The sequence below is a fragment of the Lichenostomus cassidix genome, chromosome 1Ab (genome assembly GCF_008360975.1).
Source record: "Lichenostomus cassidix isolate B80296 chromosome 1Ab, HeHo_3.0, whole genome shotgun sequence".
NCBI classification, from domain to species: domain Eukaryota; kingdom Metazoa; phylum Chordata; class Aves; order Passeriformes; family Meliphagidae; genus Lichenostomus; species Lichenostomus cassidix.
This window is the reverse complement of record NC_139481.1, coordinates 2,403,407-2,420,474: the sequence shown is the minus strand read 5'-3', so window position 1 is coordinate 2,420,474 and position 17,068 is coordinate 2,403,407. Positions and strand designations below refer to the sequence as shown.

The window sequence follows — 17,068 nt, the reverse complement described above, 5'->3', positions numbered from 1 at the left end:
GATGTATAACTACTGCCTTGGAATAGATGAAGATGTATTTAGTTAACCATTTAAGTTCTTTTCTACCTCTCTCCCAAGTTTTTAATCAGTCTAGCAAGATTTCTCACAACAGAAATCTTGAAAGTCGGATCTCCACTGAATATCTTGATGTTTTCTCTCTGGAGGTCTGTATTTAATTTTAATTAGTTTAAGATATTGTGGATTGCATCCATTAGAAGTGTATACTGCCTCTTTAAAAACACCATGTTTCCATTCACTTAAAAACCCACAGCAAAACACAATACAACACACAACAAAAAAAAAGCAATAACCAGACCCCCCAAACAAAAAATGCAGATCCCACCATAGAATTTTATTCTCTTTCTTCTGATTTGGTTGGATTTTGACCTGTGGCCTTCTGGATTGTGGCAGTATTACAAAATCCTGATGCTTTTATTGGGCCACCATCTGGAAAATGCTTTTCTAAGACTAATTTTACAGAATTTTCCACACATTAAACTGACTTTTTTCCACAATTGATGTTGTAGAGGGTGTAGTGTTTAAATTTTTACGGTAATGTTTTAGTTAATAAAGAGCCAGCTGCATACATTTAGTTCACATAATTCAGGCAGAGGAACTGGGTTAGGTGATACCTGCAAACACACATTTACTCTAAAAAGTGATAAAGGTTTGAAAGCTCATTAGTATCTAAGTTTTTATTTGTCAGACTAGCAGATGCTTGGAGTACACACAGTGTGGACTGTGTCTGTGGCCCCAGAGAAAATATTCTCTGTCTGCTCTGCCTTCCACACGTTTCTCCAAGGGTGCTAGGGAGCTTCCCACAGTGCTCAGTAACCTAGGGCAAGCTTGGGTCCTCAGAGGTGCACACAGCCTGTTCCCAGTGTGTGTTGGCATCCATTCAGCATTCTCATATCTTGTGGTACCACATATTAGCCAATATTGGGCCTCTCATTGTGTGTCTTCATTTCTTTTCTACCTCATTATAGTTTTTGCTGGTTTTGTTGTTCTTTTTTTTTATTTTTTTTCCCAAGTGTTCAATTCTTAACTTTTGTTTTCCTCCTTTAGCCTCAACGTGGTCGTAGCATGTCAGTTTGTGTTCCCCACCTTCCTGCTCTTCCCTGTATGTCCTGCATCCCTCTCAGTGCTCCTTGCACCCCACCACCAGCGCTGTCTGCACCTCTTTCTCCTTTCTACCTTCGGACTGTCCCTGAAGAAACCTTTGCAGAAAAGCTTTCTAAAGCCCTGGAAAGTGTCCTGCCCATGCACTCTGCCTCTCCACGCAAGCATCGACGCTCCAGCCTGCCCTCCCTCTCTGTCAGTCCTGTATGTGTTACCATTTGCCTCCTGGCACAGTAAGATAAGTTATCATTAAATACATCCTGGGCTCTGGGCATTTTTAAAATGAGAAATTGAAGAGTCGATTCTTTATGCTGTGCTGCTGGAATGTTGATTTTGTTATTTTTCTTTGTTTCTATGAAGCAGTACACTTAAGCACGATCAAACAGTGGCTGACCATTTTCTTGAATTTTAGGTTAGTATAAATGTAAATTACCACAGGAGAGAAAGAGAAGACTAGTTCTTGTTACCTTAAGCCAGAAAACTTTTGGTTTTCAACTTCTGAGTAAACACTGAGTGTTAATGAACTCCTGCACAAAACAACCAGCTTTTAAAGCCTGATTGCTGTGTCTGGTTGTTCTGAAAGCTTTGGTTAGCTGTGGTAGTGATGTTAGATATTTCGAGTATGAATACTTTTGAGGTTTTTTCTGTAAATTCTTATCAGAAATGCCACTTCATTTGCTTCTTAATGGGAAGAAGCCATAGCTTCATGTTTCTCAGAAAGTCAGATGCAAGATAATTTGCAATACAGAAGGGTAGTTGCTTTTCAATTTTGAGCTTCAGTTTACACAAAATAAGTTTTGAGAAGCATTTTTGTGTAAATGAAGTAAATGGAACCAGGCTTAGAACAATGGAAAGCTGGTACATCTGTAGGACCTTCTCATTAGCATCGGTCAATACGGAAATTTGCTGCTGCTTTTCCGGACAAAAGAGGCTGGGGAGAAAGTAAACAATGTGGAAACAGCAACTTGAAAAAGTCATAAATGCCATTTGTCTTGGACAGCATATTTGCTACTGACTCCAACAATTTTTTTTCCATTAGGGAAGAGAATACATTTTCTCTGGGCATATGAAAAGATGCAAAATTACTAAATTATTTGATATTCTTACATAGAACTCTTTGGTGAAATATTCCCTACAACTCTTAAATAAGATGAGCCTTATCTGAAGTAATGCATCAGATGGAATGGAATTGGCTGAGAACTCTGCTGTTATTAAACCTGTGAATGTTTTATGGTCCAGGCAAGAGTTAAGTTTGTTACGAGTGCTAATTTTCTATGTGAAAACGTATGATCAAAAGTAATTAAATGGATCAAGAGGGATGATCAACTTTGGCAGAACCCAGAGGTTCTTCAATTTTATCTTGGGGGTTTTTTTACCTGTGTGCTGGTAAATTTTGTCTTACAAAAAGGTTTCTTTTTAGCGTTTTGGACAGCGTACAAGACCCCAGCACTGTGGGTTTTGTATTGGAAAATACCAAGATTTAATGTCATTTTTTTTTTAAGTGCAAATTAGAGGCTCTGCATTGTTGCTGCTGTCAAGTTCTGAATTTCATATTCCTCATATGGCAGTGACCTCAGGGGTTTGATTGGATTTCAAGCACTGATCACAATGGATAGGCCATGACAATAAGTCTCATTCCATTGTCAGGAGCAACATTGGTTTCTTTCTGTGAACTATTGGCATTGAACTGGAAAAGCAGCTCTAACACCAGCAAATGTTCCCATTTGTAGCTATGCCTGCCATGGATGTATTTAATGGATATTTACAACTCACCTAAATTTCCTAAGTACTGTATGTTTTTGACCATGAATTGAGTATGAATTCTATAAAGTTACTTCACAGAACTGCCTAGTGAACTGTGCATGTTGATGTGCTTTCACTTTTAATGTATGAATTACCTGTCTTGTTCATGTCAATACAGCCTCAGCATCCTCGTGGGGGAACACCACCGTTCCCAGATTCACAGATATTTTTCCCAACCGTTCATGAACGGCCGGTGTCTTTCTCACCACCACCTGTCTGCCCGCCGAAGGTGGCAATTGCTCAGCGGCGCAAGAGCACTTCATTTTTGGAAGCCCAAACTTGCCACTTCCAGCCATTGCTGAAGACTGGCCAGAGTTTAGTTCCACCTGGTGGTAGTCCCACCAATTGGACTCCAGAGGCATTTGTTATGCTGGGCACAGCAGCTCAGAGAGTCGCTGGAGAGCCTCTGCATGTGCAAGTTAATCCTGTGTTTGAGCAAGCTCCTGTCCACAGTGACTATAGATCTGGACCAACACCTCCAGAGGATGCTCACTACAGGATGCATCCCGAAGCTGTATATTTGGTGGGCATGCACTATCCATCCCAGGTATCGGAGCAGTATGATCAAGTAGCTTATAACTCTCACGCGACCGAACAGCATTTGAAGCAGGTCTCTGAGTCAAACCATGGGCAAGGTGGTCCTCCACAAAGCTCTGTGTTCGACTTTCAATCGGGGCAAACATACCTGGCAAGACACGTTCAGAACCTGAGGCTGGATTCTGGCATGGGTCCCCTTTCTCCATTATCCAGTGTTTCAGCTCCTCTGAGTGCAGAGCCAGCTCAGATGACGTTCCACCAGGTATTTGTTCCGCACTCTGCCCCGGCTGTGCTCTCTCACAGTGCTGATGGCAGAGCGAGCTGTGTCTTTGAGTTCCATGTGCACACGCAGAGCTCAGCTCCGCCAGAAGGGGCAGCTCTACCCCCGAGGGTCTACAGAAGTCGCCGGGGCTCTATGGAGAGCAGCCAAGAGGAGTCCAGCCAAGGCGTAGGGTCGCATGGTCGGCTGCAGCCTGTGACAGAGGAGCAGTCTAACTATCTTGGTGCTGCCTTAGGGGGTCCCAAAGGGGGCTCTGCCAGGCGCAGCTGGCCAGAAGGAAGCCCAGAATGCTCCAGTGATTCCTCACAGCTGACTTCCTCTGACACTGGTGATTTCCAGTCTCCTCCCCTTACAGGGGGATCATCTTCTGCTTTTGGTTCAGACTTCTCATTGCCCATTGTTCAGCTGCCTCAGAAGGTGTTGCAAGAGTCGCAGCTCTTCATCTGCTTCCCCCAGGGAGCCTCAACTCAGCAGGCCTTGTCCACCTCGCTTTCATCAGGACCACCTGCATCCTATCCTCAGGTTACAGGAGCAAACCCTTCCAGAATTTCGCTGCTTTTTATAAAAAAAGTCATACCTGGCTCTAAAAGGGAAACCTTGCTTTTAGATGTGCTCCGTGTGGTTCTAAGAATTAGCATTTGTGGGGTTGTCTTTCCACCAAGTCTGTACTAGGATCTCTTTGACTTGACCAGGTTGCAATGAAATAATGAGGCATTAGCAACCGTTTGGTCTGTGTTCAGATTTGGCTGAAATATTGGTAGAGCTTTTGTGTTAAAAGTAAAAAATAGTCAGTGTTCCTCCTGGGACTAGCTGTTGTTTTGGTGAGAGATAGCTGGAGTACCAAATTGGCTTTTAAACAGTGATTTTAAGGAAATACATCTTCTCCACAGTTAGAATCAGCAGTGATAGTAAAACTTGCTTTGTGTTTCTGTTGCTGCTCTTTAGCCATTTTAATGAGAATGTGTTCCTTGGAGTTGGAACTTTCATACAGATAATGTTTCATTAGACAACAAGGTTATTTTGGTGACTGTCCAAAATTCAAGAGCTTTCACTAGACTTGGGGAAAGAAAGTGGGAAGAGAGGAATGGAAGGAGTTGTGTTATGTATGTGTACATGGATTTGGAAATTTATTTGTTGAAGAAGTATTTGAAGAAGCTAAACAGATTGAGTAGTTAATTAATGGCATAAATAACTGTTGCTGATTGGTGTTGCCACCTTATAAGCCTTATGTGGTGTCCTTTTAAATAGCAAAATTTGAGGCCTGAAGCTTAGTTTGTGGATGTTTTATCAGCATATGTGGTATTTGCATTTGCAATGGTCACTTTTCTGTACACTGTGACTGTGAGGTGTGTCTATATACATTGTGTCTGCACTCAGTCTGAAAAGTCTCATAACTTTCTGTGGAAAGAGAGGATTTACTTTAAGTAGACTTCTCTCTTGCCTCTTTTGTCCTTGGAATTAGGGGCTTTCAAATTTTAGTTACTGGAGTATTAGCAACTTTGGGATTTGCGTGAAGGAGAATCATTTTGCTTTCTGTGTTAAGATCAAGAACTAAGTGTTTAAGGCTTTCTGCAAGGGGTAATAAAGGTGTTTTAGTAAAGCTGGAACAGCTTTGGTTACTAGTCTAATAGATAGCAATTGCTGTGCTGTAGAATTGATAGAATGAATCTCCTACTCAAGAACTTTGAAAACTACGTGGAGATTTTTTTCTCCATAAACCTTTGTTAAACTCAGGAGGTGAATTCTGATGGATATAAAATACATCTGGAAAACAAAAAAGAGATCATGTTTTTTTTCAGAATATAAGTTCTGGGATCTTTTATCTAATTCATTAGAAGATTAGAATTTGAAACCCAAATGGAGTCAATGTGAACAGATGTTGTAGCAGTGGGATGTAGCACATGTTTAGATCCTAGCCAATAAGGGCCTCAAGCTTCTAAAACAGCAAAGAAAAAAATGGTTCTCTTCATTGGCAGTCTGCTTTCCCCAAAGTTTCCGTAATTAGAAAAGTATGTAATTTTAACAGACTTGTTCCTAATGAGCTTCTGCAAGCTGAATGATCACAGCATTAAGGAATTTTAGTAGATATTTCTGATATGATACATGTGCACCAGATATGCTTCTTACAAAGGCAGTTCACCCAAGTGGTGCATGCTTAGAGAACTCATCTGGAGGTCTTTGTCTAGTTCTCTCCCAGGAGCTGATAAAGAAATACAATTGTCACAAAACCAGTAATGCAGATCCTGGGATCTGATAAAAAAAATCAGCCACAAAAATAATAATTAAAGTCCATTCCATTTTCCTCTGCATCTTCCACATTCATTTGTATGCCACTCATCCATTTTTTTCGTTGCTTACTCGAAAACTGTCTTAGCTAGAATGTGAACCCCCATATTCCTCCATATCCAATTCTTGGTAGCTTTTGAATGGTAGTGACTCTGGAAAAGATGATTAGTCTGTGTTTTGACATGCCTCTCAAAGGAAACTCATGACATGTACGTGTACTGGGTACATTGTAACTGGCCTAGAATTCTGTGTATCTTTGTGCTTTTTGTTTTTTTTATGGATAGATTTATTTCCATATAGTCTCTTTTTATTGCCCCTCCTGACTGTGTTTAGAGCACATGTAAAGGTAAAACTTAATGCATCTATTTCCAGTTACCATACCAAGGCATCCTGCTCTTAAAGCATCACCAGTGGAAGAAGAAGCTGGTAGGCTGATCTGTCTCATGTTGAGGGGCATGTGGGTTGCAGAGTCTTTCTGTATTGGTTATTTTGGAAGACTTAAGATGAAGTTCAGAACTCCTCCAGATCGCTCTGCTTTGTTCTGGTTGTTGTAGTGGAATTTGGCCAGAAGAACTGCTTGTCCAAAAGGACAGCAAGAAACCTATTCCAACCAGATAATTTCAGGCCGAAATGATTTAACTGCCTGCAGCAGAAACCATGTAGTTTTTCTCAGCTGATTCTGTCTTTTTTTTTTTTCCTCCAGACCCAGGTGCAAGGCCAGCCAGCCTCAAGCAATGCATCAGTGCCATCCCAGCCCACTCAACACACTCAGCAGGTAAAATCACAGTTCCTAAACTCAGGATTAAAGTACTCATCGTATAGGATTTTGATAACTCTCTTAAGAGCAATTGACTACCTCTGTCACCATTTGACCTACAGTTTTGCAGCTCATTGACTTTCTGAAATTTATTTTAAAAATCACATTAATGCTTGTTTTCCCATGCCTGTCTTCCCCAACTTCCACCTGAGCTTGCAGTAGTGGTCCCATTCAAGGGGAGACATGTCAGGATTTGCAAATTAGACTGTCTAGACAGGCAGACTTCATTCTCATGATTTCTCCTAACTGGAAATACAATCTTCTGCAACATTCTCTTCTCTTATCTGCCTTGTCTTCCTTCATAGAGTCTTCATTTTTGGTTTCACAGGCAAAAGAATTTTATTGCCTGATTTGGTGCCAATAATGGAGTTGTATTAGTAATGCTAGGAAGTAATTGCTAAAGCTTAACTGACTTGGCATATTCTGAAGAATCACTGATACCACTTAAGAGAGTAAAAAGCAAAATTTAAGTAAGATATGCTTTAAAAAAATCTCTGTTGTGGGGGGAAATACAACTTCTGCCTCTTTTTCCTACTACAGAGTGCACAGCAGCCAGCCTCTTCCCAACAGCCTGGACAATACCAGCTGCAGCAGCCCTCAGTTTCTGCCAGCACCACTCCTGCACAAACTGTCTCTCAAACTCAAACTTCACAGGTTATGCCAATGCCTCAGGCAGCAGCTGGGACACAGGTAAACAAACTTCTTTCTAGCAGAAGATTTTTTTTCTTCTTTACAGCTGGTAGATTCAATATGCTGCTGCCTTCACTTTTGTCATCTTTTCTAATGGTTCCAAAACATTCATCCAAACCAGAGTATTCTGAGTGTACTACAGCTGTCAATTTACTTGGAAAATGTGTCAGAAACCCTTTCACATGTGGCAGTCGTGAGTAATTGGAGGGAAGGATAGCACTTCCATGCACAGAGATCTTCAAATTGTCAAAAATATCAGGAGGCACATTGATGAATGGTGTATTGTGAAAGGATTATCAGGAACTTGTCATTTCTCTGTTTCCCATACACTGTCTATTTTCTGCACCATTACATGTGTAAAACATACTCACTTATTTAGCTAGTGAACTATAGGACTCCTTTCTTCATTCTGTCATCTTTCTTACTCAGCTCTTCTCCTTTACTTCCTGATCAAGAAGCTTCTATTACTGAATTTGCTTCATTTTGGCTCATGTCTCTGTTGAATGTGTGAGCTGCAATTTTGTTTTTGAAGTTATTGTTTTGTTGCTTGTTCATCTAAACTGCCTTTCCAGTTGCATCATTTGCTGGCTTTAATTGACATATCCCCTGCCATTCTCTGGATGCTGGCACAGTGGATTTTGATTCTCCTTTGCTTTAGTCCCCATGCTCAAAGCTGACAAATTTTTTGTAAGATTTGCACTTCTTGACTGTAAGAAGGCAGGCTTGGGTTTGGGGACAGAGTTGAGGGGAATTTGTTTCTGTTTATGCGCAAATCAGTGCTTCAGGGTATTCAAATGTTGCTCTTTCACCCTCTGTGGGTGTCTGTTTCAAGAGCCTGTTGAGTTCTTCAAGGGAAGTGTTGCAAAGTGAGCACTGTTTGGATTTCCAGCCAGCTTCCCAGCCACTCTGCCAACTGTGCTGCCCAGCCACTTTAACAGAGTGCTGTAACTTGAATAATGCTTTCTTTGACTAATGTGTAAAACTCTGCTTTCCGCAACCCTGCTTTAAAAAAAATTCTATCTCTATTTTCTTTACCTCCCCAGCTTCCTGTTTCCCAACCAGTGTCGATCATCCAAGGCGAGCCTCAATTACCTGTTGCAGCATCTTCTCTCCCTCAGCCTTCAGTTGCCCCATCAGTCCCCATTGGCTCTCATTTCCTACCTATGGGACAGGCCTTGCCAACTTCCGTGGTTCCCCAGTTCCCAGTGTCTCAGTTGCCTGTAGCAGCTCCTCATGTGACAGTGGCTCAGCCAGCTTTCCAGTCACTGCCCATTTCAATGGCAGCTGGCATCAGTCAGCCACTGCTCACGCTGGCAACGTCTGCTGCGGCAACTGCTGTTCCTGTAGGACCAACCGTTGTCCCTAGCCAGCTTCCCACACTGATGCAGCCTGTGGCTCAGCTGCCCAGCCAGGTTCTCCCACAGCTCCTGCAGCCAGCTGTCCAGTCCGTGGGATTGCCAGTCAGCATTGGACAAGCTGCTGAAGCTTCACTTCCTGCTGGAGATGCTCTTTACCAGGTATTGTTGCAAGCCAGCAGACCTCCTCTCCACCTTTTTGCCTGTTCCTCCAAGGTATCAGATCTGAGCTGCATGCCCTGGCCAGCTCACTTCTCATATGAGAGCCATTAAGCCACTAAGATAAATTCTGTTGCATGGTAAAGAACCATTTTAAGGAGGAGAGAAGCAAAAAAGTCCTTGGACAACCATGTATTTTGAATTTTTCATATTTGGCACTGGAATTTGTCTAAAATGACAGAATCGTAGTGCAGGGCTTTGTTTAACCACTGTGTGAGAGAGGACAGCTGTATATTCAAGAGATCTGTCAGCTTAGGGAAAGAGAAAATAAGAAATTGTAACTTTAAAAATGGGAGAGGGGTGTTGGAAACAAAATCAATGGCAGCATATTCAACAATATCAGTATTTCATTCCAAGTTTGGGAAGGGGTGGGATTTCATAGAAATCAGTCAGGCAGCGTGGATCTTGGATGTGATGTAAGTACCTGATGCTGGTTGTGAACTGCTGGACTGGTGGGCACAGACTGCTTCAGCTACTTTGTGTGATCACTCACAGTAAAAGTGGCAACCTGAATAATGATAAAAATGTTCTTTGTTTCTGGGTCAGCTCATTACGAGAGGACAGGAAGAACACAAGAGTGTTTTTGCTATTTAATCTCAAGAATCAGCAGCAGTTGTATAACATCTGAGTTGTTCAGCCTGAAAATTCTGCAAGCTCATTTCTAATCTCAGGCTTTAAAATATTAAGCTGTATAGGCAGCTGTGAGATATGGGAGATGAAGATTGTTTTGCCTAAGACTTGGAACTATGAGTGGGAATTTGCTTGTTCAAGCATGGTGACTTGCATGTTGGCTGCATGAACAGTTTGTTCCACTTCTTTGGGAAGATTTTGGGAGTGCTTGAACAAATACAGAAGGTTGGAACTTGCCCCTGGAACTAATATTATTTTTAATTACTGTCTGGTTTCCTAATTAGCTCTGACATTCACTGACTCCCTCATTTCTGTTATAGGGCTTCCCATCTCGGATGGCACCGCAATACCCTGGGGACTCGAGCGTTGCACCTTCCTCTGCTGTGGCCTCTGCCAGCATTCCCTCTGCTGTGCTGTCCCCTCCCCTGCCCACAGATACCATGGCCCAGTCAGGCTATCTAGCTCCTGTTGTGCAGCCATATGGGGAACAGAACGTTTTAGTTTCCATGGGCAGCCTGGCAGGACAGGTTCAGGTGCCCCAGCCTCCTGTGAGTTTAGCACAACAGGCTTCATCTGCCTCCTCGCAGCAGGCAGTTGTGGAGGTAAATATACGGAATATAATGTAACAATTGATTTTTGGATGTTTGACTCATGCAACAGTGTATCTCTGTGGGGAACTAATCCCTTCTGTGCTCGTCTTCAGTTGGAAGTTAATATTTCAAATTACCTTTTTCTTACAGCAGAATGTCATGCCAATGTGGGGACCTTGTTGCCACTGGTTGTTCTGTTGGGAAGTGAGTGTGCATCCTGCAGGCAAAAAGCAGTAAAACACTTCACTTCTTGCTACTACTGTAGAACATTTTTGCCATATCAAAGACAAGCTGCAATGGATAGCCTTTGAGAATCTGTCATTATGCCTATTCCCTGCAGTGTTGTTCTTGCAGGGAAAATTTGAATTGTCTTTGTGTTCTGCATTGGCTTGCCTTTTGCACATTCTGTTGGTAAGACTGACTGCATGGCAAACTGTAGTGACATGTGGCAGTAGAAGGGACATGTGGCTGGTTTCCTCTCCTCACCCCTCCTCAGGTGGTGTTTTGCTTCACTGCAGTTTGCTCTAGAGTATTTTATAAACTAAAGCTGTCTAGATGCCAGCTGTTTAAACTTCTAAAAAGGCAGAGCTTTCAGCTTTACAGCTGGTTTGGGAGGAAACACTGAGGACTACTGGGTTGCTTGAAGTGGGACTGTATTCCTTGGGGGGTTCTTGATTGTAGGTTTCTATCCATAGGGTACTCAGGGAGTCTCACAGAGTGCTTCTTCAGAGACTCTTCCAGCAACACAGCCTGCTCAGTCTACCCCTTTGGCTTCTTCTATGGATAGGTGAGCATTGCTTCTCTTCACCAAACTGAATTTCAATGTCGTGAGTTAGCTTTTCTTGCATGGGTGATTAGATATATTTCTTCATGAGGGATTTTTTTGGTTTGTTTCACTGAGGGTGTTCTTGAGGATGTGATTGACTAAATTTCCTAGAGGAAAAATAGGGTCACAAAGGGTGGAGTAGGTTGTGATTTATGGTGGGGTATGGAGGGACTAAATAAGGTTGTGTATAGTGATTAACTTCTAGCACTTTTTTATTTGTCATGTCAAATGGATCACAAATGACAGGTTTTTTTGTCCTTTTGGCACTTACGCAGAATTCAAACTCCAAGTAGCTTGAAAACACAAGATAGTTTTGTACAACTCAGCTTGCAAGAGGTGTAGCAAAATAATTACAGTTAGAATTTCTATTCAAGCAACTTGAAGTATTGACAGGACTCTTTTCTCTGCAATTAACACACATTACCACTTCCCAGAACAGAATATCATCTGGTAGGTTAAAGAGTATTGCTGCACGTATGGAATGCATGGATACTAACGTGAAACTGCCTTTTGTTTTTAGTGCACATTCTGATGTTGCTTCAGGATTGAGTGATGGCAATGAGAATGTCCCAACTTCCAGTGGAAGGCATGAAGGGAGGACAACGAAGCGTCACATGCGGAGGTCGGTGCGCAGTCGCTCTCGCCATGAGAAGACTTCTAGGCCCAAACTGAGAATTCTAAATGTGAGTATTTTTAATGTTATGAATGTCAGTAGTAAGGATGCATTTTTGAGCCTCTTCAAGCATTCCAGATATCATCTATTACAAGCTTTTTGGAGCATTAGATATGGCAAAATTGGCTTGCTTAGCTATCAGCGGTTTGACAGGCTATTCCATACTATATGAAGTCTCCTCAGACTAAAATCATACTCTGCTTGGCATCATTTATTAGACTGGAAAGATAGAGCATGTTTGTATTACACCAGTACTATTGGTTTGTCTCAGTGAACTTTGAAGCAAAAGCCTTATATTCTTGTGCTGTTGGTTTGAAGCATTGTTTTCTTTGCTGTAGGTTTCCAACAAAGGTGATCGGGTAGTGGAATGCCAGCTAGAGACACACAATCGGAAAATGGTTACTTTCAAATTTGATTTGGATGGTGATAACCCTGAGGAAATAGCTTCAATTATGGTAAGATATGTTTCAGAGATGAAGAATTGAATCCATTCAGTCGCATTTTCTTGTTTACATTTCAGAATTGCTCTTCCACATAGCATGGTGTGTGTGTTCACCTTATTGGTACACAACCACAATTAGAAATATGGCACAGAATGGTTTACCAGTGTGACAGTGTTGCAGTACTCTTGTTGGTCAGACCAAATAAAAAATACCTTTCTGACTACCAACTATACTTGTTTTAACTAGTTTTGTCCAACGTAAGCAAGAGAAGCAATACAATGTATTGGAGCTAGACAGGCTGAGCAATCTCCCTCTCCCTGTATTTAGAACGTAATTAATACTGGCTTTTCTGTACTTTAGCCAGACTTTAAATCTATGATGTGCAACCTGCACAGAGGAGAAGTTGTATATGGCATTTAAAGAGAGAAGCACAGAACATATCTTGCAATACATAATTTTCAATTTCTTGTATAATATAGTTCTTTTTAAATGTATCTCTTAATGCTCATTGCATTCATTAGACAGGATGAATTGCAGTAAGATAAGGCTGCTAATTTTAAATTTCCCTGTGCTGAGCAAAGATTGAGGTGACAGTCTGATGAAGCCATGAGATTGAATGTTGTTGCACAGCAAAGATTAAACCAGGGCAGACATTTCTGTGCTGGAGATAATCTGAGAAGCAATTGTTTTTCTCTAAGGTGTCACCACCTTTATTTTGTTTAGAAGAACAGAAAAGGGAAGAAAAACATTAGCACCAAGAGTAAATTGCAATTATTCAATATATTGTTTTGAAATCATTCGTGGAAAATTAATATTGCTTTATTCTCTTTACAGGTGCAGAATGAGTTTATTTTAGCAACAGAGCGAGACTCATTTGTAGAACAGGTACGAGAGATCATTGAGAAAGCAGATGAAATGCTGAGTGAGGATGCAAGTGTGGAGCCAGAAGGGGATCAGGGGCTGGAGAGCATGCGGACAAAAGACGATGGCTTCTTCCCCGGGTCACAGGTATGTGCAGAACAGACTGCCTCTGCTTTTTCTGTCTTCCATTTTGGGTGGTATGGTGTTGTGAGTAGAGCTAGCTAGAAATAGAAACTTCCTGTTGTGAGAGATGTCAAAGATCAATAATTAAAAGACAAAAAGAGAAGGCTTCGTATCAGTGAGTGCCTAAAAATCAGTTAGAAAGCTAAATAACAAATCTCTTACTTTTTGATGTGTTTGAAGACTTCCAAAGCTGCTGAATCTCCTAACAGTCCACTAAACAGACAGTCTTAAATGCTGATGCTTCTTGGATTTGAGATTATTGTGAGGTTGGACAGTAAAACCCCAACCCTGTGGTGCTCACTAAACACTGAGAGCTTGGACTCAGGCCTTCCACCCAGTGAAGTACTAAGAGATTGGATAGCTCAGTTAGGAAACACAGGTTTTAAAACTGTTTGCTGGGTGCTGAGAGGGGTGACATTTCCTGAATCTCTGCCTTAATTACACCCAGAACTAGTTTGGAACATCCATTTATCTGTAGAACATTTAAGGAAATCAGTTGGACTGCCTGTTAACCACAAGAGTGTTTAGATCAATTTGTTACACTGGCAGTCACTAAGCTGAGAGTCTCTAAAAACACTCTAGGTGACATTTATCTGGGCAGAATTCCTCTAGTTCGGTGATGATGCTTGGGTCCCAGGTACTGCTTCCCTTAAATGCCCACATTTCAGAAAGTTAGCGTTTTAAGAACTATCTTGTGGGTTTCTGTTTCAGAATAGAAGTTTAAATTTTATCTTACTTTACAGAAATTAGAGTTCAAACAGCCAGATCCTACATCTTCCATGCCACAAAGAATAGGTAAGTCTTTTGTGATTTTTTCGACAGTTACCTTTTTCTGTTTCAGCGGATGGGTGCAGCCAAGTTTTTATTTTGTATGATGGAGTGCACATTCCATATTGCAGGTTATGTGTTTAGTAACAACCATGTGTCACTAAACATCCAACTTCTTTCTGTTTAGGGGTTCCTTCTAGCTCCTTTACCCAGGTTGTTCATTCTGCGGGAAGAAGGTTCATTGTCAGCCCCGTCCCTGAGAGCCGATTGAAAGAGCAGGGCTTCTTCACATCTGCTGTTTCTGGAGGAAATGAAACTTCAGATATGGGTGAGTTGTCTAAACCCTTAAAAGATGGTGGCTAGGATGTGTTCATCAAAACTGAGAAGTTAGTTTAACTAAACTGTTGCTAAAGACCTTTTAAAGTACTTGGGGAAGTAAGAAACTGTCTGTGCTGGTAAGAGGTGACCCTGATTTGGGTCATACTGTGGGGAGTCTTGGAGGAAAAAGTGTTGATGGGCTGTCTGCAAGGCTCTGAAACCTTAATTCTGTATTTCAATATCAGCTTGGATTTGTGTGGTTTGTTGTTTTGGGGAGCTATTAGTTTTGTTTTCTTGGGGGTGTTTTTTGGGGTTTTTTTAGGTTTTTTGCTTGGTTTGGGTTTGGTTTTTTTGTTTTGGGGTTTAGGTTTTTTTGGGTGTTTTCTTTTAACTTTGGGGTTTTTTTGCTTTGGTTTTTAAATATTTTTTTATTTTTGTTTGCTCTGTGTTTTTTTAATGCTAAGGGGTAAATGTGGTTTTAGTCTAGCTGTAGACAGTAATATGGTAATGAACTTTTTCAGGTGGACTAATAATTTTGTTTTCTTCCAGTTGCAGCGTCTCCAGTACATGGTCCAGGAATGAATCTCTCCCACTCAGCATCATCACTGAGCTTGCAGCAAGCTTTCTCTGAGATGGGCCATGCTCAGATGACAGAAGGACCTAGCACAGCTCCTCCAGTGTTCAATCAAACAATACCTCCATTTCCACCTGCACTTTCTACCATGGCAGGCAGTGGTGCAACTCCTGCATCTGTGGCTACTTCTTCAGTATCTGTTCCCTCCAGCACTGGTGTTTCTCTTCCAGGATCTGTTACTTTGCCTTCAGAAAATGCAGCTGTTGGAGTTGCTCCAAGCACAAGTGTGCCAAGCTCTATTTCTCCACCTCCAGCCTCACAATCTGGACAGCAATCAACCAGTGTGGCTTCCAGTGTGAGCGCCCCTGCTTCCTTCTCCTTGTCTGCCACATCCCAGCCTGCCCTGCCAGTGACAGCTGACATTGCCCCCAGTAGCAGCACACCGTCGTCTTTGGCACTGCCATCTACCCAGGTCCCTGGTGTTGCACCAGCTGTGACATCTCAGTCTGCTCCTCAGATTGTGAGTGGTGTGGCAGCACCTCAGACATCTGTTGCCCTGTCTCTGGCTCACAGCGTGGCTTTGCAGCTTCCTCAGCTCAGCAGCAGTGGCTCTGTGTCCAGCCTGGCAGAAACAACAGTTGTAAGCGCTCCACGGTCACTACCTGAGAGTGGGCAGTCCCTGGATAAATCCCATCCCTGCAATGCAGCTGGCTTATCTCTTCCAATCTCTGCACCTTTGTCATCCTCAGTAGCATCAAGCATATGTGGTTCAGTCTCTCAGCCAGTGATCCATCCCTTGCTTGTCCCATCAGGAATTACATCAACTCCTGTCCTACCCCAGATTTCAGGTGCGACACCCATGTTGCCCCAGGTGCCCTTACCTGGTGTCTTGCCACAACCAGTCACCAACCTGCCTGCAGTCCAGCAGACTCTGATCCACAGTCAGCCTCAACCAGCTCCATTGCCCAACCAGCCTCACATTCACTGTCTGGAGGCTGATGCTGATGCTCAGTCTAAAGCCCCTGGAATTGATGACATAAAGACCCTGGAAGAAAAGCTGCGATCTCTCTTCAGTGAGCATGGCAACGTGGGAACAGTGCATCCATCAGTGTCTCTGGAAACCTCTCTGGTCATGGAAACAACAGTTGTTCCTGGGATACCAACCACTGCTGTTGCACCCACCAAACCCCTGACATCCATTAGCACTTGTATACCTCCGAGCAGTTTGCCTCTTGGACCAACTGGCTTGCCAGTGCTGACTCCACTTGCCACTCCTGGGCAAGTGATCACCCCAGTCAGCTACATTTCGGCCTCGAGCAGCATTGTGACAGCAGCAGTGAAACCAGGGACCTCTCCTTCAAAGCCCCCTCTTAGCAGGGTACCGGTAAGAAATGCAGCATTTTGTGAATATTCAGCTCTGCTAGGAAACAGCCTTCTTGGGCAGGATCCTTTTCATAAAGCAAAATATTTATTCGGGGAAAAGTGTCTTCATTTAATGTAGTGTTGAAAGGTCTATGCTCTGGTTGTTTTTATATGTCCCAAGAGGTGTTTTATTTTGTCCCTGTTGGAAAAAAAAAGAAGTCCAATTCTGTTTTATGCTTCTGAGAGATGTCTCTGATGTCACTGTTAGTTTTTCTTACTCCTAAACTATCAAGGAGTGAAGCATCTGTGGTTTTCTTTTTGTGTTTGTTTTTTTTTTTCTTGGTGTTTTTTCAAACAGAATTTGGATGTCTTGCTTTAAATAGGCTTTTATCTTGTACATGACCACTAGACTGAGATGGTTGGTTGTATATTTGACAAAGTGGTTAGGATAGCTTAGTTTTGCTTCCTGTCATGAGCCTGTTCCTTGCAGGCAAGGGTGAACCTGACTGGAAGGGTTTTATTTTTAGAAGTTGTCTGCTGCTTGTTTGATGCCTGGATACTGTTTTCCTTGCAAATGTTAGATGTGTGAGAGCAGGATTTTGAGAAGTTTAAAAGGTACCTGAAAACAACTCTTTTTTGTTTCCTGACTCATGCTCTACAAGCAAAAAGTCTATCATAAAGAGATAATGACACACAGTAACAACTTGAGAGGTGTTGTGGATGTTGTTTCCTGC

General features: G+C 42.2%; 1 protein-coding gene and 1 long non-coding RNA gene across 12 annotated transcripts in view; one reads left to right on the top strand and one right to left on the bottom strand.

The window, feature by feature from the left end:
• The window catches only part of WNK1 (WNK lysine deficient protein kinase 1), a 90,441-nt gene that overhangs the window by 53,408 nt on the left and 19,965 nt on the right, over positions 1-17,068 (top strand). For 7 of the 11 annotated variants that reach the window (XM_085049375.1, XM_085049376.1, XM_085049374.1 and 4 more), the window contains 12 exons: positions 3,041-3,469; positions 6,729-6,800; positions 7,383-7,532; positions 8,576-9,049; positions 10,057-10,338; positions 11,022-11,113; positions 11,673-11,835; positions 12,164-12,280; positions 13,103-13,276; positions 14,056-14,107; positions 14,268-14,408; positions 14,948-16,356. In XM_085049375.1, coding sequence (XP_084905501.1) covers positions 3,041-3,469; positions 6,729-6,800; positions 7,383-7,532; positions 8,576-9,049; positions 10,057-10,338; positions 11,022-11,113; positions 11,673-11,835; positions 12,164-12,280; positions 13,103-13,276; positions 14,056-14,107; positions 14,268-14,408; positions 14,948-16,356 — 3,555 coding nt within the window. Of the gene's footprint in view, positions 1-1,065; positions 1,324-3,040; positions 4,262-6,728; positions 6,801-7,382; positions 7,533-8,575; positions 9,050-10,056; positions 10,339-11,021; positions 11,114-11,672; positions 11,836-12,163; positions 12,281-13,102; positions 13,277-14,055; positions 14,108-14,267; positions 14,409-14,947; positions 16,357-17,068 lie in introns of all 11 variants that reach the window. The other 4 variants (XM_085049381.1, XM_085049377.1, XM_085049380.1 and 1 more) reach the window with 3 other exon arrangements.
• LOC146442744 (uncharacterized) lies at positions 13,157-14,271 on the bottom strand. Its single transcript, XR_014849447.1, has 2 exons — positions 14,139-14,271; positions 13,157-13,367 (listed from the first exon to the last, which is right to left on the bottom strand). It is a non-coding gene; the product is annotated as an uncharacterized LOC146442744 (long non-coding RNA).